This window comes from Coregonus clupeaformis, chromosome 30 (genome assembly GCF_020615455.1).
Source record: "Coregonus clupeaformis isolate EN_2021a chromosome 30, ASM2061545v1, whole genome shotgun sequence".
In the NCBI taxonomy this organism is placed as follows: domain Eukaryota; kingdom Metazoa; phylum Chordata; class Actinopteri; order Salmoniformes; family Salmonidae; genus Coregonus; species Coregonus clupeaformis.
The window spans coordinates 15,178,607-15,205,492 of record NC_059221.1 but is presented as its reverse complement, the minus strand read 5'-3'; the positions used below and the strand labels follow the sequence as shown (position 1 = coordinate 15,205,492).

Sequence of the window (26,886 nt, the reverse complement as noted above, 5' to 3'; positions counted from 1 at the left end):
CAGTTGTGAAAAACCAAAGAGATGTTACAATCATGTCATGTGATCTTATAGGCGGAAACTTGGCCATTTCTTTCATAGAAAATGTTACTGACAAGTGACTAACCATTATATGATACTTCAGCTATCCTCACAGTTCTGCAACACTGTAGTAATGCAGAGCTGTCCTATAAGGAGAATAAAGTTCGACTATGAAGGTAAATCAGCTAAATCCTGCATCTGTGCAGTGCTTGAGCTTTCCAAAGACAAATTCCATAGAAGACAAACACTACACTTTCTGATGAATTGATCGTAGAGGAATTTGCTCACTAGAAAAGTTGCAGCCCTCATATACCTCTCTCACTCACAGCAGTGCCTATGACAAAATTTGACTGAAATAAGCGTGTTGTTCAAATGATTCACATGATACACTCTCATCTCTCTTCGCTTATTAACTGTGTAGGCCTACTCAAACTGAAACCAATGCTTAGACATGACAAGGGATCCATAAGACTAAGGTTAGTTGCCCAATTTTGCATAATTGTATTACTGTTGTTACACTGTTCTCCCTTGCCTGGTGTTCTCCCCTTATTTTCACCATCACTGGCCTTAATGCAGCTCCAATGTCATGGTGTGTGTGCGAGTCCCATATGACACTATTCGCTATTTAGTGCACTATTTTTGAACAGGGCCCCTATAGTGTACTATAGGGAATAGGGTGCCATTTGGGACACAAGCCCTCCACTCTGTTATTACTTCTGACATGCCATCTCTCATATGCTTTGGCCACTAATAACTACAGCATTGCAACATAAATGGATTACACTCTGGATTGCACTCTACATGTTTAAATGTATACATTTGGTGGATTCAATACATTATTTCCCCATACTGATTATCATCACATTGAGCTTTAGTTGAATATATCTTATTTTAATTTCTGCATATAAACCATGCTCTTATAGAGGATATACCACAAGCATTGTTAATTACATAGCATTTTGATTTCTTCCATCGGAGTATATTTTAGATTGTTAATTCTGTGCACAGAGAGGGTAGCTATAGGATGTCTCATATATTTACTCTCCTAAGAATAGTAAATGTAACCACCCTAGATACAGAAGTAGAACATGTGGTGTGATTTAACAAAGGACACTGCTTACTTTCCTGCATCATCCTCTGCGAGACCTGCATTTCAAATTCTTATGCATTGACAAATAGGATATTCTATGCTGTTTCCTTGGAAACAGGCATGTGTCCTTGTATACTGTAGGTGCTGGAACAAATTGTCCTTTGCATCCCCTAGACATGGTAGAAAACCTGCATCATACTGATGCCTATTCATTCCTAGTACATACATGTTAATAACGTGTTGGTTCATCTTTAACTTGTTGGTTTATTTTAACGTGATCTGGACAGAGACAGTTATTAGATCTTATTAACGGTTTGAACATTTAAACAGCAAACAAATATTTTAAATCAGAGCCATAATTTTAAATCAGCTCAGCTGACATAAGAGAACAACAGTGGCTAGCAGAGTAGCTGTGCTACATTTTGCTGCTACACCTGTGCAGTGCTTCAGATTGTGACCATGACTAAGCAGCTTTGTAAAATGAATGAGATCCAATAGCACTACAGCTATTGCATTGGTGGAGCTCACAAATAAAACACACTGTAATGCTCTTTTTTATATTAATATATGTATTTATTGTTATTCATTTTGATATCATTTTTTATTTTAGCCTTTGTAAATATAGGCCCCCTGTGCATGGCCCTACCATCACAGCACATACATTGGCACAACAAGATGGGTGAGAAATAGAAATAATCTAATCACACAGTTTATCACACAATTCAAAGACAAGTAAGTAACTGTAACATATTCAAACTTAATTTACCAAAATTAGCATTGTAATAGGACGTGCCATAAGCAAAACATTATCATGATACATTCCAATATTAAATGGTCAAAGTATAAATAAAATACGTTTTTTGAAATAAAAATCATAACATGTACAGCAGTTGAATAGCTCAGATGTGTGTAGTGAGTTTCACCATGAGGGTGCTACTGCCTCCAAAGCACAATGCTCTCCCTAGCAAAGAAATAAAATAACCTCTGTTTTTAAATTAAAGAAAACTGCTGACAATATAAAAATACATGGCATTGTAGTTCATTAAATAAACCAACAATTTATATATAAAATATTATATTGACGTGTATAAAAATATGCTTAACAACTTCTTGAAAAGGGTAACAGCCATAAGATTTTTTTTGTCTGCCACTTCAGAACACACACTGTCAACCACAAAAATCCAACATATGTACAAACAATCAACTATTAGAGCAGTCAGAACGTCATTTCAACAACAATGGACTGTTTCACATAGCCTAACTATTTTTCTGACGCGATTATAGGATAAGTGTAAAATTCAAGCAGTACTGCATGGAATTTCATACTCCAAAATAAATTAAATAGAAAAGGAATATTCATCAATTTAATTAAGTAAATATCATAATGTCAGTGTATCTTTGGAGAAAAGGAGAGAGGATGGTGACGGAGACACGTTTTCAAACATTGTGTCACACCAACACCAGCGTAACAGTATTTCAGCCCACTGAGTTAAAGGCCCAGTGCAGTCAAAAATGTGATTTTTCTGTGTTTTATATATATTTCCACACTATAAGGTTGGAATAATACTGTAAAATTATGAAAATTATGATAATGCCCTTTTAGTGTAAGAGCTGGTTGAAAAGACGCCTGAAATTTCAGCCTGTTTTGGTGGGATGGAGTTTTGGCCTGCCTGGTGATGTCACCAGGCAGTAAATCAGTTAATAAGCCAATAGGAAAGAGAGTTCCAAATAACTAGTTTTCAGTTTTTCCCTCCATACTCAGACCACTCCCAGACAGTCCTAGACATTGTTTTGCTTGAGAAATTGCTCTTGCTAAGAAGCTATTGTACTTTTTGACCATTTTAATTGAAAACAATCACAGTAATTGTTACCCAGAAATGATTAGATATTGAGATAAAAACGGCTGCATTGGGCCTTTAATAACAAACACAGGCAGTGTGAGCTATCCTATAAAACAGAAAATCTACAACGAACATACAAACAGACGAAGCCAGGACAAGAGCCAGGGAATTCAATATTGAGAAATACAGCTTTGATATCAGTTAGTTGAGGCAGTGAGTAACAAAGCGGTAATGTGAGATAGATAAGCTACTGCACGTTGTCACACTGAATGATTCAGAGGACTAGTACTGTAGCTGCAAACTGTTGAACATTCAGCTGGGAATTGCTACTGTAGTACTGTAGGTATGTGTCTTTGTTTGGCTGTTTCTTGACTAGAGGACAGTAAGCTAATTTGGAGTAATTTCCATAGGAAGTGGTTTAATCCCTGGTGTCTCCTGTCCAGGCATTGTCTAGCACAAGCTAAAGCTAAACCCCCTCTCCTCCTCCTCCTCCTCCTCCTCCCCCGCCTCCTCCTCCTCCCCCTCCTCCTCCTCCTCCTCCTCCTCCTCCGCTTACTCCCCCTCCTCCAGGCTCAAAGTTTTGGGACAAGGACCTCCCTCACTCTCCATCGCATGGTAAAGTGCCGTCTTCGCTGGCACGTGAGGGCAAGGCGGTACCCAGCTCATCCACACACCAACAGTGGCCACGCTGCATGCCCTTGGAGGAGCGACACTGTGTTGTGTGAGAGGATAGAGAATGATAATATGTCATCATACCATATAACTATTGTCAGCATGCCCACAGCCCAGAGGGCCTGGAAGCAAAGTGTCCTTTATCCAGAGCCTCTGGCCATGGAGACATTTTTCGGCTGAATTGAATAGAGAGATAGCATGCAATTGAAAAGAGGAATAGCATGCCACTCTCTTGATCTCATAAACACATATACTATTCATACACAGGCAGATATTCACGTCAACAACCGTGCTGCTCTATATCTACCTGCTTTTTCCTGTAGAAGCCCCGAGTATCACAGTTGGGGATATAGATGTCACGATCAGACTGAAAGATAGTGAGCTCAATACCTCGCAGAACACTATTGAGCAGCTTACGGCAGGGTGCCTAAAAAGAGGATACATTGATAAATACAGAAACTATACAGTCATAAATACAGCAACTATACATTGATAAATACAGTAACTACTGTATACAAGGGGAGAGCCTACATTTTAAATGACAGGAAGTGCAGAGAAGCCCATGGTTATGATGATAGAAAACCATTAGTAGCCTATTAGAGTAGCTACAACACGTGTGGATATCATAGAAGATGGAGGTCAGTGATGCAGCATGAAGCCAGAAGCAAAACATATTATATGTCACATAATATCATGTCATTATATAATGATATTGTTACACAAGGACTGTGCTTTTTCAGGTCACTTAGAGTGGTTTGAAGCAACTGTGTGACTAAGTAGGCAGTATCTGTCAAATTGTAGAAATCAATTCTATGTTGGGTTTGTGTTTCATTGCAGATCCACCTCCTCTCCTCTCCTCATAAAGTGAAAAATCCAAGGCCGCCACAGTCGAGTCTAAACTTTACTGATTCACATCATGGTCTATTAGTTCTGCCGCATAGCGGCATACACATCATGCACCATAATGTATGGCTTTAGAGCAGTATATGTGGTACTGCTGTCGCTGTATCACCCAGATAGCACAGCAGCTTCAGTAATAACTCTCTCTCCCCGACTCCTTCCATCATACACTATCTATCTGTATGAATATGAATGCATTATGTAAGCAGCTCTACATATTTTTCTGATTTAAGCAGATGTGGGTAAATGTAAGTAGAAATCATTATTAGCTTACTGCATCAAGTGGCTTAAGCAGATACCATACTTGGATAATACTTACCTTTTCTATTTCACCACTTTGTGAAGGATGTGGACCTATAGGAGAGAGCATCACATTAACAATAATACATTAAACCAGGGCATTACTAAGAACCTTAAACCATCTCTGATATCAAAATATAAGTTAGAAGTGTTTTGTTTCAAGCTGTTGCGAGACATGAAGCATCAAGTATATACAGGTGCAATGCAGGAAATGTAAAACTTGTATTGTATTTGAGGTTTGAAAAGGCTTCTGAAGTTTGTAATTTCCCTTACAAAAAATGTATCAACCACTACAAAAATGTCCATTAATTATGATCCACATATAAAATCACATTTCCTGTTGCTGCAGGATTATTTTCCTGCTGTAGCAAACTGGCTCAAATGAAGACCCTATATCTTTACTGGATACAGTGATTCAGCTCTGAATTTATATTTTCTGTAGCATGTCCTTCCTAAGGAATCGCAGTGGCTTAGTCTGAACAGTAGATGGAGACCCCTTGCAATGAAAAGCATCCTTATCGGACTGTAGGTGACAGTATAACACATTCTGTGCTGTCAATAAAATGCACACACACACAGAGATCACACCCTCTCTTTGAAATGCATGTACAGTACCATAACCATACACATCACATGCATATATATATACACATACTTGCACACACATACTTACACAAGCTGCAACGTACCAATACACCTAAAGAGTGCCTCAAGTGTCTGTGCATCATAGTGTTGACTAAATCCTTTTATTACATGACTGATGATATGCTGCTCAATCCAACATTTGAGACTTCTAGTCCTACAGTCCCTAAAATGAGATGTTTGTCACAAGACACCATGCAGAGGCACTGCAGTATAGAAATCAAGACCATGCAGCCCTTTCACATCCATATTTGGAGCCTGTCATGTATCTGACACTAAATGTCATACTCTTATAATAAAACAGTACTAGCATTTCTTTTTGGTGCACACCAACATCACATACAATCCTCACACTGACGATAGGAGAGTGTGTATCTTACTTCCAATGATTCATAAGCTAAGCTGTAGGTATAATTGCCTTAACAAACACAGACAACACAGAGCTGAATTGAATACTATTAGACGTGCCAGTGGTGTGTGTCTCAGTCTTACCTGTGGGGTGGGGCCTCTCTGTGGGACTGGTCCTGCTGTGCTTGGTGCAGAAGCCCCTGCCCTGCAGCAGCGCCTGGAGAGGACTGTGTTCCTGTGGAGGGGGCACGCAGCGCAGCCCCTTGGCACAGCTCAGGGTGTACACACCACAGGGCTCTCCCTGGGCCAACATGGATGTGCTGCCTGCTTGCCCAATATGGTCTCTGGGGGCCCGACCTGCCCCCAAAGGTTCTCTACAGGAGGGACAACCCTTGTAGGGGCCCAAGCGGTTAGCCAGAATCCAAGATCCGCAGTGAGCAATCAGCAACAAGACAATAGTCGTTAAGTTAGAAAGGAGAGGCATTTTCTGTCCAGGTCTCAGGTTCAGCTCCACACACACTCTCTCTCTCTCTCTCTTTCTCTCTCAGTCAGTCAAATGTGGCTGATGCTATTTCTGGATGTATATTTATCTCTTTCTCTCTGTCCTCTCTCCGTCTCTTCAGTTTTGCTTGGTGCTTAGTCGGTTCAATCGTTAGGCAGCCAGGAGTCCCCTGCAGTGCAAGAGGAGACAAATGGAGATCGAGAGAGACACAGCAAAGCAGCAGCTTTTAAAGATCTGAAAGGCGGTGATAGAGAGGGAGAGAGAGAGCACAGTTATGACACCTTCAGGGGCTGGGACTCAGAGAGAGAGAGAGAGAGAGGGAGGGAGAGAGGGAGGGAGAGAGGGAGGAAGGCAGAGAGGGAGTAGAGAGAGGTGGGGGGGTGGATTATTTTCCTTTAGGAAATTATCAAAATCTCCCCCACCCCTTCCTTTCCTACTGTATATCAACACACCCCCATAGACTGACTCCTTTCTCTAGTAATGTTAAACATGTACAAACAGTATACATTACAATATATTCACTTTCTCCCCATTATGCATTGATGTCATTCATACCATTCTGATCATATTTGCCATGGTAACAATTATGGCAAGGTATTGCGTTGCATTCAACTATACTGACTGCAATGTCTAGCTTTATATGAGTTGTTCTAATACTCTGTCAACCCTGACCAGAGAAGAATATAGAATACTGCTTGGATCTCGCAAAATAGGTACTAAATGAAAAAATTACTGATAAATCAATTAAAACTACAACCACTGATCCAATTGCAAAGAATTAAACAGATATTGAACTGTCAATGTACAGAAGAAAGGTGAAAGTTAAAATACCTTATTTTACAATGTAATAATGATCTACACAGATGTGTGCCAAATGTTAGTCAAGAAAGGTTTCCAGAAGTAGAAGTGTTTGAATGTAAACTGATTGCCATGAAAAACACAATGTTTCAGAAGCTGGCGTATCATGTACTACTTTGTGTAATACATGTGCATAACTATAACCCATTGGAGTTTGCTGGACTTTTTCCAGATCAAACAATGTTGATGGATTGATATCGCTCCACTAGGGGGATTATCCCGCCTCCTGCCAAACTATAATGAATGTGAGTTGAGACCAGGGATGACAGGTCTTGATGATGGAAGGATTGGGTATTTAACACATTATAATAGTTTCATATAATGTAGTTTAGTGAAGTTTCATAAAAAGTTGTCTTGATTTCTCAGCAGTCTTTTTTACAAACTCGAGACTATGTGTGGACTAAATCATATAAAGAAGTTTTGCAGTCTTGAGGGGACGGTAGATGGTAGATTCATATTTTGTTGCCCATGCTGCCATTGTTTGCATTGGAAGAGGCATCCACTGGATAATTAAAGAGGACTTGCTTTAGCTGGAATGTACATAATGACTGTAAGAGAGAAAGGTTGTGCCAGGCAGGCAGCTGCTAATAATGCAATCCATCTATGCACTCAACTGTTCAAGATTTGCTTCACGGGCGCCATCTTCAAGAGATCACTTACTCTCACCCATCCTGAGCCCCAAACCTCTTCATACTTCATACCACTTACAGTTCCATTGCATTGTTCTGTAATTCTGCCATGGCTGAATCTGAATTTCATTATTCCATGGTTGAAGGAATAAAAAAAAGGTTATCTATGTGTTTCTAGAGTTGTGATTATAGTAGGCATAGAATAACAATAGAGATGGAGCTATAACGTATATTACAGTTAATTTGATAAGCCAGCCTTAGCTGGAGGATCATAGAGCATATATTTAGATTGATGCATTATAATTAGAATGACTCTAATGAATCCATAGAATTATAATGGCTAATTCTGTTTCTAAGGGTTAGAGCCCCATAGGTTAGAAATCCACTCCTCTTATCTAGGCCATCTATCTCATAGTGTTGGGTGCTATAGTTTGTCTGAGGTTACTTTCATGGAGGAGGCTCCTGTAAGGACAATAAACTGTTGTCATGAGGCAACATCAACATAATGATATCAAAAGACAAACTAGCATTTCAGAGAGCATTAAACAGGATATAAAAATATGTTGATCTAACAACATTGAACTTGTAATGGCAAAGCACCACTAAAATAAGGGCACATATATGCATGATTGGGTCTTGAACAAGCTGCTGGATCACCTGCTGCATCTGTGGGCAAAATTCTATCTAGAACACAGCGACAGCTCAATGCTTCCCAAAGCTCCAGAACCCACAGACATTCTGGAACACACAGACTAGTCTACATCGAATAGTTCCGAAACCCCACTTGGTGAAAACCTTCTTGGTTGTCAGCTGCCTGATGTTATTATTAGGAATGATTAATCTTGGCACTAAGAACAGAAATCACCTGCCGTCTTGTGTTCCCATCAATGCTAGCTACATCAGCTACAGCCCTACCTAGTCTGTTTCCAAATGTTCTGTCAGGAGAATGTTCCAAGAGACACGCCAGACCAATGGGGGCTCTCTTTTTCCACACTCCCTGGATTACTCATTTTTCCTCCCTCCTTCTCCCCCCGCCCCCTTTAGGTCTCTATTGAGTCAGATATAGGCTACTCCTATTATGTCCTCCTCTCCTCTTCTCACAAAATATGACTGCATGCCCTCCACACCTTCTAACCACCCAGTGCTACAGTATCTGGGAAACTCCATTTGTGTCCAAGGCCTATTGTAGCAAACAGTTTTCCCATAGGGTAAAGAAAGGGCAAAAGTTGTCACTAGCTCATATAGTGACATATTGTGTCCAGGACAATTCATATTGTGGGAATAACCAATTACAATATCTCATTGGTTCCCTTTATCGGGGAGCACCAATGCCTCTGGACACACGTCTCTGTACACAGACAGACCTATTCTATATCACAAAATATGATTTTATGATTCTGATATGGAATTGGTTTCACAGCTCGTCAGTCTCTCTCATGGCTAGCTTTGATTGGCTCACTGAAGTTACCGGTGTCTGATGTCACTAGGAAGCGCCATACGTCTACAAAGTTTTTCTACTGTAGAGTTTTGGAGTCTTACCAAATGAACACAAGTGCTTTTGAAATAATTAATTAATAACATACTGGACAAATGGTAAGCATTTCACAAGAATAGTGGTATGCGGTGTAGTCACCGCTCTAGCAAGGTGGATAGTGAATCTATTTGTCCGAAATGAGCTAGCTAGCATGCTACTTAGGTAACGTTAGCTACTGAAGCGTTGCTCAAATTGTTTTGCTAATATCGATAACGTTAGGTACCACTAGCTAAATAGCTTATTACTAGACTATTTCCTAGCTAACTGACTTTTAATGCCACATTGGCTGAAATATTTTGCTAACGTCAATGAAAGTTAGCCAACTTTGCTAGTTAAATCTTTTGAAGACGGTTTGCATGTCATGCATTGTTTTTCGAATTGTGTTTACTAGTTCAGGGTTTCCTAGCCCTTGAGCATGACTCTCAGTTCCATTACATTACACATAAGAGTCCTTGGACAAAGGCGTCTTCTGTACAGGGGAGTTTTGTTAAGAGCCCCGACGCTCAATCTGAACATTAACACACGTCGCTTGCGGTACGTTTTCGAAAGCATAAGGACCTTATCTTTAATATCAGCAGAAAATACATTTAAAAAACGAAAGGTTAAATTGATACACAGCGTTCTGGGGTTAGTGTTCCCACACAGCCATATCTCCATGTTACAGCTCTTGTTTACGGAAGACATTAGACGACCATCTCTGCTAGTTAGCTATCTAGCTATCTAACACCTGTGTGCAAGTTTAACTTGGGAAGTTTAGTTTTGTTGGATGGATGGAGCTGTATGTACCTGTGCAAAACTACTAGACTAAGTGCATCTTTTATTTGAAGGATTCTTTCTTGTAATGAAAGATAAGGGCCATATGTTTCGAAAGCCATATCGCAAGGGATGATTATTTACATTTCTAAAAGTTAAGCAACGCGTTGGGATTGTAGTTCACATGAGCTAGTCGTGGGCGACCCTAATGCCTGAACTGTAGGGAGAAGGCAGAATGCCTGCAAAAGTTTTCAAGAGCTAAGGGTTTCCCAAACTCGGTCCTGCCCCCCCCGCCCCTGTACTACTGTACTAGTTAACGATAAAACACTCACCTACAGAGTGCGAATTACACCATGACATTCGGGTTCAATAGAGTGCACGCACTTGGCATGAACACAACAAGTCGTGATATTTTCATCTGATTGTCAAACAAATCACTTCAAAAAGTAGGCTACCTGTGCATGTTCGTCCACTCCAAAATAATTCCAGCATCCAAACTGCATGTAGCCTATACTCACACCATTTGATGAATGGAAATAGACATCTGTTACAAAGCACTAAAAAGTGTGCCTAATGACATTCAGTGATTGCCATTGATTAGGCCTACATTAATTGGTGCGTATTGTATGACAAATGTACCTTTTTTGTAGCCTGAAAAGTCGGGACACCTGAAATGAGGCAGAAACTGTCCCAGGAAAACAGGATGGACACCCTAACAACACATATGGACAACTTACTAGACTAGTAGTCTACAATGTATATTACCATGAACTTCAAATAGGCCTACCGTTAGCCAGTGATGTAGACGGTAAACTCTGATTGCTGGTCACGGTAAAAAAAATATGCTCCCTATACGTTCAATGCATTTTTCAGAAAAAGGTAGGTAAACACGGTTACTTGCGTTTACCCTCCGCTAGGCCTACACCACTGCCGGTAGGCTACCCTCTCAGCCGAGGCAATTTTACACACATGAACACATGCAGAATAGGTAGCCTACATTCAATATAATACATGAATTGAATCAAAACATGTTTTACACTCTAGTTCATGAGTTGCCCATAATTCATGAGTTAATGTTTTGTCTTCACAGATCGTGTGACATAAAACACTACCTTTATTATAACATTTATGACAGTGTTATTTGTCATTATTAAGCATTTAACAATTTTAATTAGAACATTGAACTTAAACCCTGTATGAATCATGGGTCTTGTAGATCTCGGAAAATGCACTGTAAGTGTAACTATGCCTACGTAACATTTCGTTATGTTTTTCTGTGAAAACAGTTCTCATGGGAACACAAATCCCAAATAACGTAGGCCTATGCCATTTCAAAATTGAATGCTTCTAACCGAACATTAAAACCTCTTCTAAACGAAAGAGTCACAGTATAGGCCTACTGTCATTAACGTATAGCCTACTTGTTGTATGGATTGGATGAAAATTGGTGTCTAGCTGTAGGCTAGTTGTCTAGTGATATTTTTCAACCATCAGCTGATCCAGGAAAGAAAACAAATATTGATAGAAAATAATAAAGCTACTACTTCTGGCAAAGCAATGATCGCTCTAAACATCTGACTGACAAAAGCAAGCAATGATAAATCAACAGATACATCTAATACATTGGAATAAAGCCTATTTTTTATCAAGGAGGCATGGCAAACAAATGGCGAAAATGAAGATGCATAAAGGAGTTCAGCTGAGGCCAAAATTCAGCACTACTGAGTGGACAGCGTCACCACATAGAAATAAATGGTTTAAACCATGACAGAGAGGTGGGGGTGTTCGTTTCATTTAGAAGCTTTTATTTTCATACTTACCACTGTACTACATATTTACCACTACATTTTAAACAAATAGGGGAATGGTTAAATTAGCATTATTTAGAGACCCCCCAAAGTTTGACTTTTGTTGCATTTAGAGGCGCTAACGTCTCATTCAGGCAGCTGAGCCCCCCCTGGCTCCCCCGTAATTTGTACCTTGCTCACCTAGGTTTCTACCAATTAGCTTCCATGTAGAGAATTTGACTCACCCTTTTATCCCTCCCTCAAATACAGGGGTAACCAACCGGTCTTCTGGAAAGCTACTGAGTGTGCTGGTTTTTACACTAGCCCTACCTGAACACACCAGATTTAGCCAATCCTGACCTGAGCCTCAAGTCAAGATGGATGACATCAACCTACACTACAGGTTCCTGAACTGGCGGAGGAGGATCAGAGATGTGCGTGCTGTACGCTTTCAGGAGCGCTACAAAAGAATGCTGAAGAATGGAGACACACTCAGGTGAGCCTGTTATGAGTGGCAAGAGGGTTCCCAGCGGATCCACTAGTTTGAAATGTCATCGCAACAAGATTTCAATCAATTCTGGTTGTAAACTGGTTGAAGATTACAACTCTACCCAAGCCCATGTATTAGGCTACACTTTTACAGTGCCTTCAGAAAGTATTCACACCCCTTGACTTTTTCCACATTTTGTTGTGTTACAGCCTAAATTTAAAATGGATTAAATTGAGATTATTTTCCACTGGCCTGTTACCTTAACATACAGTGCCTTCCATAATGCCAAAGTGGAATTATGTATTTTAGAAATGTTTACTAATTAATTAAAAATTAAAAGCTGAAATGTCTTGAGTCAATAAGTATTTCAACCCCTTTATGGCAAGCCTAAATAAGTTCAAGAGTACAAATTTGCTTAACAATTCACATAAGTTGCATGGATTCACTCTGTGTGCAGTAATAGTGTTTAACATGATTTTTTTATGACTACCTCATCTCTGTACCCCACACATACAATTATCTGTAAGATCCCTCAGTCGAGCAGTGAATTTCAAACACAGATTCAACCACAAAGACCAGGGAAGTTTTCCAATGCCTCGCAAAGAAGGGCACCTATTGGTAGATGGGTAAAAATAAAAATAGCAGACATTGAATATCCCTTTGAGCATGGTGAAGTTATTCATTACACTTTGGATGGTGTATCAATACACCCAGTCACTACAAAGAAACAGGCGTCCTTCCTAACTCAGTTTCCAGAGAGGAAGGAAACCACTCAAGGATTTCACCATGCCAACTAATTATGTGACTTGTTAAGCAGATTTTTACTCCTGAACTTATTTAGGCTTGCCTTAACAAAGGGGTTGAATACTTATTGACTCAAGACATTTCAGCTTTTCATTTTTAATTAATTTGTCAAAGTTTCTAAAAACATAATTCCACTTTGACATTATGGGGTATTATGTGTAGGCCAGTGACACAAAATCACAATTTAAATCAATTTTTAATTAATGCTGTAACACTAGGGGTGTAACGATTCGTTTTAACAACGATTCGATTTGTATCACGATTCGTGGTTGTCGATACGATTCAAGGACGATCTTGGTTCATTTAGAACGATACGATCCGAAACGATTCAGTTACTTGAAATCGATTCAGTAACCTTTTAGCCAAAAATTCAACCAGTGTGACTGAAATAAATACCTGGATACTGGACAGTGCAGGTGAAGTTTCCTAGATTCCTGTTTCTTGTAAGGACCGCAATGGTGGCTTGATAATTTCTCGCTCGTCGGCTTCTCTCCTCTGTCGTCCGCCATGCTATGTTTTGTTGTCTTTGCGCCTTTGCGCTGCTGCTGTGGGCGATGACGTCACGGATAGGCAGACTGAATCGAGTAATGTTTAAAGCCTTTATCATTAAAAGTGCTAAGAAAAAACATCCATATAAAGTCTGACGTGCTTAAATCCAATGGGTTATTTCCTAGTATCGATACAATCGATTTATTACATTTTAAAACGATGTTAGATTGATATATGTTGTCCAAAAGGCCAACTCGCCGAGCACAGATCGATGTAGTTGGATCATAGGAATATAAATCGATACATCGATGTAGTAGATGGATCGTTACACCCCTATGTAACACGCAACAAAATGTGGAAAAATTCATGTGGGGTGAATACTTTCTGAAGGCACTGTATGTTAAGGTAATTTCGGTAACACTTTTCTTGACACCCAGTGTCATAACACGTTATGACAGGGTCATAACCATGTCATAATATGTCATAACAGCTGACATAACTTGTCATAACCTCTTATAATATGATCATAACACTGTAATGACACATATATTTAGACCTGTTGTGACATACACTGAACAAAAATATAAACGCAACATGTAAAGTGTTGGTTCCATGTTTCATGAGCTGATCATTACACAGGTGCACCTTGTGCTGGGGACAATAAATGGCCACTCTAATGTGCAGTTTTGTCACACAACACAATGCCACAGATGTCTCAAGTTTTGAGGGAGCGTGCAATTGGTATGCTGACTGCAGGAATGTCCACCAGAGCTGTTGCCAGATATTTGAATGTTAATCTCTTTACCATAAGCTGCCTCCAACATCGTTTTAGAGAATTTGGAAGTACGTCCAACCGGCCTCACAACTGCAGACCACGTGTACGGTGTCTTGTGGGCAAGCGGTTTGCTGATGTCAACGTTGTGAACAGAGTGCCCCATGGTGGCGGTGGGGTTATGGTATGGGCAGGCATAAGCTACAGACAACGAACACAATTGCATTTTACCAATGGCAATTTGAATGCAAAGAAATACCGTGACGAGATCCTGAGGCCCATTGTGAGGCCCATTTCTTTTAAGGTATCTGTGACCAAGAGATTCATATGTATTCCCAGTCATGTGAAATCCATAGATTAGGGCCTAATTTATTTATTTCAGTTGATTTCCTCATATGAAATGTAACTACGTAAAATCTTTGAAATTATTGCATGTTGCGTTTATATTTGTGTTCAGTATATATTGCGTTATTTTATGGCTGGCTATGACACCTACATAAGTGTAAAACCCCACAAAACCTACCACTGTAGTTATTTTATGGCTGGTTATGACACCTACATAAGAGTGTCAAAACCCACAAAACCTACCACCCAAGGCAAAATAATCCATTACACCATAGCCTATGTGTCAACGGTATGTTTATGTTATATAACATTTTCTGAAATTGACCATATTAAATTATAATTGTAATTGTGCACACCTTGATGTCAGACATGCACCTACCCCAATACTCTGTTGCTGATGAATGGGATGAATGCAGAAGCAGATTTCAGGAGCAGGACAAGACACCCTGTTTTTGACTGGACTGATATAAGGGAATGTACATGATAGGCCTATCTGGCTTATGGGATAATGATGGTCATAAAGTGTATTTTCTTAGTCCAAGTGAAGTGACACAGGATGGTCATAATGCTTCATGACAGTGTCATAAAGTGTATTTTCTACAAGTTATTTAAAATATGATGAAAAAAACAACAACAAGGGAAAGGAAACTTCTTGGCATGGAAAAAACTAATTTGAATGAATGTAGGTGTTGACACTCTTATATAGGTGTCATAACCAGCCATAAAATAACGCAATATATGTCACAACAGGTGTACATATATGCAGGGTTCGCACAAGGTGCTTAAAATACTTGAATTTGGCACTCTGAAATTCAAGAACTGGAATACCTTGAAAATCTGACATTTTCTCAAGTTGGTATTTGAAAAGTACTTGAATTAAAATGAGAGGCGAACAGATCAATGAAAAATTATCAAATATGTTAATATGAAAAATATTAGAAAAAATGTATTTGTCTTGCGAATTAATTTCCAGGCAGACTACTGAGTTTTATTTCCTCACGTGTTTCGTGCTCTGGTTGCCAGGCAAGCCTGCTCATTCCACCCACACTGCCACTCAGCCAGGCAGGTACATAACTGCGCCGCCAAACGTCACATCTATAGCTAAAATGCTGGGCAAATGTAGATTCAAACCTGCCTTGTAGGATATTGATGTTTATGAATGGTTTTGCCAGACCCATCCAGGGATGTAGAGGGTAAATGCCGTTTACGCACCTTTTTATTTGTGAAATAGCGTTTACTCGCCTATTTAGTTAATTATCGTTTACCCACTTATTGTGTTCCCAGCGGTGATCAATGCTCAGAAGGCTTCTTGATATGAGTTCTAATCGCGCCTACCTTTGCGAACAAGTGGAAACATGAATAATTAATGTACGCTCGCATTCACTGACTACTCTGTCTGACTGGAAACTCGGCCCACGACATAGGCCGAGAGGTGAAATGAACTACAGTGGCAAGTGGCAGAGAGACGCCGCTGACAGTGGGATTATTATTATTTTTACATCCCTCGACTCCTGCCATGTCAACAGACATCCCCCTAACAAAACCCCCCTGACTCTCGGAGACTTAGTGTACAACTGGTAAATAGTTGCTGATATTTTAGTCAGATGTCTAGCTAGCTAGGTAGCTCAGGGGCTCTGGCTGATAGCCAGGTAGCTAGCTGTAACTAGGCTAGACGGATTAAGTTAGAAGCTAACGTTGAACGGAGCCTGACCTCAGCAGGAGCAGTTGACTGAAATTAAGCTAGCTATAATCAAAAGATGGGCTACTATAAATTCTCATAACAAAATACTTTTTCTTTACAGTGAGTGGTGAGAAAATTCGACTTCCTTTCTAATTTGAAGAACATGACGTTTTTGACGGAGTTGACGCTCGCGGCACATCTATTTTCTGTCATTCACTACAGTGCATTCTAATTCCTGCATGTACACGCTCGTTCGCTCGTTGGCGTTTCTTTTGATTTGGCCTTCAGGCTTCAATAAAGGAGGCAAAGGAGATACACAGAGAGTGGAAGCATTGAAGAAAGCAGGAAGAGAGGTTAGTAGTACAGTGGTTCCCAAACTTGGGGTCCAGGACCCATGTGGGGTCCCCTAAAATGTAAATGGGGTCCCCTGAGAGAATCTTTAATCTTATCAAACACATTAACTTGTTTCTCTTCAAATGGGTATAGAATACAACATTTTAGAGTCAACTAAGGGCCTGCCAGAATTCACGTTCATGTTATTATGTGTTGGGACAGCTTGTGGGACTTAAAATTCTGTGAAATATAAAGACAATTTAATATTATTATGTACACTGAACAAAAATATAAATGCAACAATTTCAAAGATTTTACTGAGTTACAGTTCATATAAGTTAATCGGTCAACATCATCAGCACTGACTTACCACTCATGTATATTGTAAATAAGTAGTGAAACACATATTATTAAGTAGAACTTGTTAGGTATTATGTTTTTTTTTATGAAGTTGTGGCGATATACTGCCATTTGATGGCGACTAGAAACATTTGCATAATAGGAACTATTACAAATAGATGGTCCTTGAAAATAAACATTAGTGCTGGAAAAAGTATTTGAATTTGACTTGCCACTGTCTGTACGCACCCTGAATATGGGTCATGACAGTGTTATGACCATATTATGACAGGTTATGACAAGTTATGTCAGCTGTTATGTCAGCTGTTATGACATGGTTATGACCGTGTCATAACATGTTATGATACTGGGTGTCAAGTAAAGTGTTATCGTAATTTCAGTGTCACTTCTGTTCATGTTCATTCATGTTATGATACACAGTGATTGAAATCATTGAAAACATTTTAGGGGATACTCGGTACACCACTAACTCATTTCTAGCACGTGATCTGAACATTTGACTCAACCCCCAAAAACAATTAATGTCCTACTGACCGAAGCATAGTAATATTGATATGGTCATGCTCTGGTATTTGAACAAAACAAGATGACAAATGACAGCAACAGAGTTGGCAAGAGCACAAACAGAGCTGGGACCACCTGGCCAATAATGCAGTTCATCAAAGGGTTAGGCTAATGCATCATTATACTGTCTCGGCAGAAACCGGGTTCCTCCCCAAGCTGTGCGCCATAGTCTGGGGATGAGGTTGGGCCTACCATGCATGTCACTGATGGAAATTGTCTCATGACAACGAGGGAGACGGGCAAGTTGTAGTATTCATGTGCTCAATCTGCATGCTTTGGTATTTTCACAAAACACGATTTTCACAAAACACTGAAAAGGTACAGTTCTGTAAATCAATATGCCAACTCAGTAAAAACAGGGTTGTCCTATGAAAAGATGGTACAGATAGGCTATATGGGGGAATTCCGACCCAAGTTTAGCGTGCGTAAATTAAATGTAATTCCCTTTCTATGTACTTTTCTCTACTCGTATTCTGACCTTGAACATAAGCATGAGAATAGCATGCTATTAACCTGCTATTCGTTTGGGGGCGGCAATCTAATATATTAAGGTGTGGCGGAGGTGTGTCTACAGATACGCTGTATTCTGACCTTGACTTAATTCCCTAATAATTCCACCACCTTTAATGCGAGAGGAAACCATAAGGTCCTAGCGAACCTACCGGTTCCAAGTGGAAAAAGGAGCTCCTTGATTTTTTCCCAATTAGAAATAACACCATTCTCCATGCACTTTAATTTACAACTTGATAAGAGATATTAATAAGAGCTAGGTAAATGAGTAATCTGTTTTGAATACGTGAATTGTAAATATAAATGACACTTGTTTTAGATCTATTTTACCTTATAATCGCTAGAGACAAATGGGAATCAGTCATATGGCAGCAAACTGAAGCATATCAACATTCCTACATTAAAGTTTATGAAACGCTGTGCCGTTATGCAGCATTTAAATTGTACGGCCTTTTAACTTGCAGGGATGGGGACTCTCAAATGTATTTATTATAGGCGATCCAGACTTTCTCTGTTTCCTATTTCTATCATGTTAAATATTAGCCACTATTTGTATCGACCATCAGTAGGCCTAATAACCACACATATTCAATTGCCAATTTACAGTTAGTATAGCCTACATTATCATTCCATTTAATTCCATTGTTTCGTTTACCTTAATTTGCTTCCGCTGTAAATGCCATCACGGCCGTGTGGTTGTTGCTGATGATCATTATTAACAGTTGGTAAAATATATACAGTGCCTTCGGAAAGTATTCAGACCCCTTGACTTTTTCCAAATTTGATTAGGTTACAGCCTTATTCTAAAATAGATTAAATTGTTTTTTTCCTCATCAATCTACACACAATACCCGATAATGACAAAGCAAAGCAGGTTTTTCGAAATGTTTGCTAATTTATTATGAATTAAAAACAGAAATATCACATTTACATAAGTATTCAGACCCTTTACTCAGTACTTTGTTGAAGCACCTTTTGCAGCAATTACATCCTCTAGTCTTCTTGGGTATGACGCTACAAGCTTGGCACACCTGTATTTGGGGAGTTTCTCCCATTCTTCTCTGCAGATCCTCTCAAGCTCTGTCAGGTTGGATGGGGAGCGTTGCTGCACAGCTATTTTCAGGTCTCTCCAGAGATGTTCAATCAGGTTCAAGTCCAGGCTCTGGCGGGGCCATTCCAGGACATTCAGAGACTTGTCCCAAAGCCACGCCTGCGTTGTCTTGGCTGTGTGCTTAGGGTCGTTGTCCTGTTGGAAGGTGAACCTTCACCCCAGTCTTAGGTCCTGAGCACTCTGGAGCAGGTTTTCATCAATGATCTCTCTGTTCTTTGTTCCGTTCATCTTTGCCTCGATCCTGACTAGTCTCCCAGTCCCTGCCGCTGAAAAACACCCCCACAGCATGATGCTGCCACCACCATGCTGCACCGTAGGGATGGTGCCTGGTTTCCTCCAGATGTGACGCTTTTTTTGCATTTGCACCAATTTCTAAAAACCAGTTTTTGCTTTGTAATTATGGGGTATTGTGTGTAGATTGATGAGGGGGAAAAAAACAATTTAATGCACTGTACACTACATGACCAAAAGTATGTGGACACCTGCTCGTCGAACATCTCATTCCAAAATCATGGGCATTAATATGGAGTTGGTCCCTCCTTTGCTGCTATAACAGCCTCCACTCTTCTGGGAAGGCTTTCCACTAGATCTTGGAACATTGCTGTGGGGACTTGCTTCCATTCAGCCACAAGAGCATTAGTGAGGTCGGCACTGATGTTGGGCGATTAGGACTGACTCGCAGTCGGCGTTCCAATTCATCCTAAAGGTGTTCGAAGGGGTTGAGGTCAGGGCTCTGTGCAGGCCAGTCAAGTTCTTCCACACCGATCTTGACAAATCATTTATGTATGGATGTCGCTTTGTGCACAGGGCATTGTCATGCTGAAACAGTAAAGGTCCTTTCCCAAACTGTTGCCACAAAGTTGGAAGCACAGAATTGTCTAGTATGTAATTGTATGCTGTAGTGTTAAGATTTCCCTTCACTGGAACTAAGGGGCCTAGCCCGAAACCATGGAAAACTGCCCCAGACCATTATTCCTCTTCCACCAAACGTTACAGTTGGCACTATGCATTGGGGCAGGTAGCGTTCTCCTGGCATCCGGCAAACCTAGATTATTCCGTCAGACTGCCAGATGGTGAAGCGTGATTCATCACTCCAAAGAACGCGTTTCCACTGCTTCAGAGTCCAATGGCGGCGAGCTTTACACCACTCCAGCCGAAGTTTGGCATTGCGCATGGTGATCTTAGGCTTGTGTGCGGCTGCTCGGTCATGGAAACCCATTTCATGAAGCTCCCGACGAACAGTTCTTGTGCTGATGTTGCTTCCAGAGGCAGTTCGGAACTCAGTGTTGCAACTGAGGACAGACGATTTATGCGTGTTACGTGCTTCAGCATTCAGCGGTTCCGTTTTGTGAGCTTGTGTGGCCTACCACTTCGCTGCTGAGCCGTTGTTGCTCCTTGACATCCCCACTTCACAATAACGTCACTTACAGTTGACCGGGGCAGCTCTAGCAGGGCAGAAATTTGACTAACTGACTTGTTGGAAAGGTGGCATCCTATGACGGTGCCACGTTGAAAGTCACGGAGCTCTTCACTAAGGCAATTCTACTGCCAATGTTTGTCTATGGAGATTGCATGGCTGTGTGCTCGATTTTATACACCTGTCAGCAACGAGTGTGGCTGAAATAGCCGAATCCACTAATTTGAAGGGGTGTCCACATACTTTTGTATAGTGTATTTAGATGGCTTTCTTTCATTGATAACTAATATTCTGAACCCGTTCTCTCGATAAATATTCTAGTGAGTCTGTCGACAGAATTCTAACTTAAAGGTACACCGTATTTAAAGGGATGGCTTAAGAAAAATGTACTGAAAACCCTAAGAAATGAACTCCACAAGAAAATATTCTGGCCAGCAAGTGGGAGGGTTTTCAGCGGTTGAATGAAATGTATTCGGAGCGCGCAAGGTAGCCACACCTGCAGAGCGCGTTACGCAACTGAATAAGGTAAGTCTGAATACCAAATACTGAGATGTGCGTAGGAAAGGCGTGTGTAGGAAAGGTGTAAAATTCCTAAGTCTGAATCAGCCCCTATCTGCGTCCCAAATGTCACCCTGTTCTCTATATAGTGCACTACTTTTGACCCAAGCCCTCTCCCTATAGGCCTTGGTAAAACTAGTGCTCTAGCCTACATAGGGAATAGGGTGACTTTTGGGACTCAGTCTAGGGGCTATGTCTTAGATGCAGCATGCATGACAGGGAGGTAGACTCTAATAGAGGTAGACTCTAATACACTGGCGAGTGAAGGGCATGATGTATGCGTGCAGTGGGGCGATCAGCCTCCACCAAAAACCCAAACAAACCTGACTCTCAACTCCACTGATTGGAACAATTATAATCTCAGGGATTGTCAGTGGTGGAAGACATGTTTTTAGGTCAGAGAGCAAAGATGAAATGCACGCCATATACATCAACTCTCCCCCATCCCCAAGTCTATTGGAAAAATGTCTCACTATAATTTAGGGGCAGTGCAGTTAAAAACTAGATATTCCTGTTTTTCTTTTATTATATTTCCACACTATGGGATTGAAATAACACTGAAATTGTGAAAATGATTAGAATTCCCTTTTGTGTAAGAGCTATTTCAAGGGCCAAAGGAGGCTCAGGGAAATAAATGATAAAAAATATATTTTTGGAGTCATTTTCATTAGTCCTTTACACTCGTATCCGTATACGAGTTGAATATGGCAGATTTGGGTACTGATAAACAAGATGACAAATATGGGATTTCATAGTTGCCATGGTGCCTAGAGGCTGCCTTGGTAGTTTATTCCTACAAAACTATCCATAAATATTAGTTTTAAGAGTTTTTTTTATGCGCAGGGTTTTAATCAACCTTTTAGTTTTTTTGATAGCTTATCAAGTATAGAACACAGGAATCAAGTTTATTTTTAAAAATCATCAATGTTAAATTAGTATATTTAGTATATTTAGCTACTTCTCCAACCTCTCCAATCAACTAGCAAATAGTTTGGATTCAAATACCAGCCTAGCTAGATCTTCCTAGATCCTCATCTACCATCTACTGGACCAAAGGCTGGACCACAATATCAGAAATAGCAGCAACCTTCATTCACTACACACAGAAGGATTCCTCAGAAGTTTTACACAGATTAAAACAACCCTGTGTAAGGAGTTTAAGAACAGCCTCTTTCAATACAGGCTCCTACGGAAAACATGCAGACGACTAGGTGGAAGGAGACTTATTAACAAACTAAAGTCTATTGTGTGCACTCGCATTGAGAGCAGGACAGCACCGGAGTTGGATGATAAAGGACACGGCCATTTCTGCAGGCTGACCCTCAGGCAAATGACATCACCCACTCCAAGTCAATACAGTCCCTACAGAGCGCAGTTGACCAACCAACATGTAATGAAACTGTTTCCAGCAATGCCTCCAACAATTTGCACTCTACTATGTCCCTGTATATATAGCCTCCCTACTGTTATTTTATTTTACTTCTGCTCTTTTTTTCTCAACACTTTTTTTGTTGTTGTTTTATTTTTACTTTTTTGTTAAAAATAAATGCACTGTTGGTTAAGGGCTGTAAGTAAGCATGTGGCCAATAAAATTTGATTTGATTTGAATCCTTAATAAACAATTCTCCTCTTTTGTATGAGTTCATTTCAGATAATGAATTTGACATGAGCTGCTTCACTGAAACATGGCACAAAGAGGGGGACTTTTACCATCTAAATGAGGTAGCTCCGCCTGGATATAAATACATTTAAAAGGCATGCAGCCACGGACGCGGTGGAGGCCTTGCTGTTTTATACAGAGACTGCTTTATTTTAAACCCATTGACTATTGTTGATTTTCAGTCTTTTGAGTGCCTTGCTTTTAACTGTAAACAACCAAATCCTCTCACTGTTATCCTTGTTTACCGACCCCCCCCAAGACAAACACCTCTTTTATTTCTAAGTTTTCTGAACTATTAACCTATATGTATGCCCCACCCTCTCCAATGTGATTCTGGGTGACTTTAACCTCCGTATTGACTCACCCAAGTGCTCTATGGCTGCTGATTTCCTCAACTTGCTGGACTGTCTAAACCTTGTGCAACATATTAATGTTCCCAACCACAACCGTGGACACACATTATACCTCATTATCACTGGATATGTCCCTGCCTCTGACCTGGATGTCCTCGAACATGGCGTATCTGACCACAAGGCTGTGACATTGTCTCTGACAGCTCCCACTCCTCTCCACCGCCCAAAGAGGACCATTCAATTAATGAAACAACTCATCCCTCTTCCTGGAACACATCCAGCCCACCTTTGAGTCTGACTGCAGTGAGCTGGCCCTCAACAACATGGTCAACCTGTATAACAGCACTCTGAGTACTACCGTGAACATTCTTGCTCCCGAAAAAACACGAAGTAACCGCCCAACGCTCTTCTCCCTGGTTCACTGATGAACTGTGCAGAATAAAGACTCATGGCCGTAAGCTTGAAAAGCGCTGGTGGAAGGATGGCCACACTGTCCATCTACTGGCCTACAACGACCACCAAGCAAGCTACTCTGCTTCCCTAAAAGCAGCAGGATCAGTCTTCTACTCGCAGTATCTACTGCTGCCTTCTACTGCGATTGACAAGAACAAAGCTAACCCCAGAACCCTGTTCTCAACCATCAACCGCCTTCTCAACCCTGCAAACTCATGCTCTCCTGCAGCCTCATCTGAGCAGTGCAATCGCTTCTCAGATTTTTTTCAAGAGTAAATTTGACAACATTAGAACAAACATCATGGCCTCTAAGATGACCTGCACCCCACCTCCTGAGCCCCCAACGCAGACTGCCCCTCCCTCAGCAACTTCACAGAAATCACATCCACTGCTGTGCAGTCAATCATCTTTTAAATGAAGGCCACCACTTGCTCCCTTGACCCTATCCCTACATCCCTACTCAAAACCTGCTAATCATCAACAAGTCTCTGCTGACCGATGCGATACCATCACTCTTCAAAACAGCTGCAGTTTTGCATTTTAATGAGGGAAATAAGTATTTGACCCCCTCTCAATCAGAAAGATTTCTGGCTCCCAGGTGTCTTTTATACAGGTAACGTGCTGAGATTAGGAGCACACTCTTAAAGGGAATGCTCCTAATCTCAGCTTGTTACCTGTATAAAATACACCTGTCCACAGAAGCAATCAATCAATCAGATTCCAAACTCTCCACCATGTCCAAGACCAAAGAGCTCTCCAAGGATGTCAGGGACAAGATTGTAGACCTACACAAGGCTGGAATGGGCTACAAGACCATCGCCAAGCAGCTTGGTGAGAAGGTGACAACAGTTGGTGCGATTATTCGAAAATGGAAGAAACACAAAATAACTGTCAATCTCCCTCGGCCTGGGTCTCCATGCAAGATCTCACCTCGTGGAGTTGCAATGATCATGAGAACGGTGAGGAATCAGCCCAGAACTACACAGGAGGATCTTTTCAATGATCTCAAGGCAGCTGGGACCATAGTCACCAAGAAAACAATTGGTAACACACTACGCCGTGAAGGACTGAAATCCTGCAGCATCCGCAAGGTCCCTCTGCTCAAGAAAGCACATATACAGGGCCGTCTGGAGTTTGCCAATGAACATCTGAATGATTCAGAGGAGAACTGGGTGAAAGTGTTCTGGTCAGATGAGACCAAAATCGAGCTCTTTGGCATCAACTCAACTCGCCGTGTTTGGAGGAATAGGAATGCTGCCTATGACCCCAAGAACACCATCCCCACCGTCAAACATGGAGGTGGAAACATTATGCTTTGGGGGTGTTTTTCTGCTAAGGGGACAGGACAACTTCACCGCATCAAAGGGACGATGGACGGGGCCATGTACCGTCAAATCTTGGGTGAGAACCTCCTTCCCTCAGCCAGGGCATTGAAAATGGGTCGTTGATGGGTATTCCAGCATGTCAATGACCCAAAACACATGGCCAAGGCAACAAAGGAGTGGCTCAAGAAGAAGCACATTAAGGTCCTGGAGTGACCTAGCCAGTCTCCAGACCTTAATTCCATAGAAAATCTGTGGAGGGAGCTGAAGGTTTGAGTTGCCAAACGTCAGCCTCGAAACCTTAATGACTTGGAGAAGATCTGCAAAGAGGAGTGGAACAAAATCCCTCCTGAGATGCGTGCAAACCTGGTGGCCAACTACAAGAAACGTCTGACCTCTGTGATTGCCAACAAGGGTTTTGCCACCAAGTACTAAGTCATGTTTTGCAGAGGGGTCAAATACTAATTTCCCTCATTAAAATGCAAATCCATTTATAACATTTTTGACATGCGTTTTTTCTGGATTTTTGTTGTTGTTATTCTGTCTCTCACTGTTCAAATAAACCTACCATTAAAATTATAGACTGATCATGCCTTTGTCAGTGGGCAAACGTACAAAACAGCAGGGGATCAAATACTTTTTTCCCCTCACTGTACATCAGGTACCACATTTCTATCAATGATAGAAAGTAGGGAGTTTCTCCAGCAACTACTTCTTCAAGTCCCCAAGACACGTCTCCGTACTATGGGGGACCGAGCCTTCTACTCCCTTGCCCCTCGCCTATGGAATGCTGTCCCTGACCATCAGAGAGCCTCACCATCAATCAGAACTTTTAAAACCCTTAAAACACATTTCTACAGACGGTCTTTAGAATAGTCCTAATCTGGAAAGTCCTTTTAGGATGTATTGCTATTTCCTTTCTTGATTCTAAATGTATGATGTGTATGTTGTATTTTAGAATTGTATTATCATTATTTTTGACTATGTAGAGCTTTGAGAACACTAATGAATTTATTATAATGATTATTATAAACGCCTAAATTGGAACGCAGTGGCTATACAGTAACATGCTATACATGACGTCAGAGCTCTGGCTCTGCGCTTCACAGCGCTGTATGGGTTTTGACTGAAAGCTGTTCTGAATTTGAGCACCTCGCGCGACAATAAGTTGCCCCCATCCCTCCCGCTAATTGGGCAACTTTTTTTGTTGTTGTCTGAGTGAGGGAAATGCTGTAAATTAAGAGGACTCTATGTATTTTGAAAGATGAGACTTTAAGATTTTAATAAATACCACTGATGTCTGTACAAGCAAGCCATACACCTGTGAGTCCAAATGTACACTTAACATTTCCATATCATAGACGAGATGGCGCCGATAGACATGGTCGCCTGGTTCCTGGCTCCTAAGCAACTTTGCAGTATTTAGTATTTTATTTTATATTCCTGCACTGTTTGAGCTAGGAACACAAGCATTCACCTGCAATAACATCTGCTAAATATGTGTATGCGACCAATAAAATGTGATTTGATTTCATAAAACTCATGTCATATAAAGTGTCAACGTTTATGATCACTATGTTTGATGTACTGCATGGTGCTTTAAAGATTCCTGATTGTTGTTTTATTGAATGTGTTTAAGCTTTATGAAAGTATTGGCTTGTAGGCCTATCTGGTAGTCTTGAATTAACAGATGGTGCTTTATAACAGGGATGAGCAACTGGCGGCAAAAATAAAAATAAGTTATTTAAAAATTTCTGGGAACTCCGTCGTGGTCTCAACTTACTGTTGAA

At 40.7% G+C, this 26,886-nt stretch overlaps 2 protein-coding genes across 2 annotated transcripts in view; one reads left to right on the top strand and one right to left on the bottom strand.

Annotated features, from left to right (window-relative positions):
• Positions 1-3,501: 3,501 nt before the first annotated feature.
• igfbp6b (insulin-like growth factor binding protein 6b) lies at positions 3,502-6,551 on the bottom strand. Its single transcript, XM_041857982.1, has 4 exons — positions 5,956-6,551; positions 4,841-4,875; positions 3,929-4,048; positions 3,502-3,661 (listed from the first exon to the last, which is right to left on the bottom strand). The coding sequence occupies exons 1-4, from the start codon at positions 6,293-6,295 to the stop codon at positions 3,548-3,550; spliced, it is 609 nt and encodes a 202-aa protein (XP_041713916.1). The 5' UTR covers positions 6,296-6,551; the 3' UTR covers positions 3,502-3,547.
• Positions 6,552-9,297: 2,746 nt separating this feature from the next.
• The window catches only part of spryd3 (SPRY domain containing 3), a 127,282-nt gene continuing 109,693 nt past the window's right edge, over positions 9,298-26,886 (top strand). The window contains exons 1-2 of the mRNA XM_041856655.1: positions 9,298-9,393; positions 12,145-12,370. Coding sequence (XP_041712589.1) covers positions 12,252-12,370 — 119 coding nt within the window. The 5' untranslated portion in view covers positions 9,298-9,393; positions 12,145-12,251. The remainder of the gene's footprint in view (positions 9,394-12,144; positions 12,371-26,886) is intronic.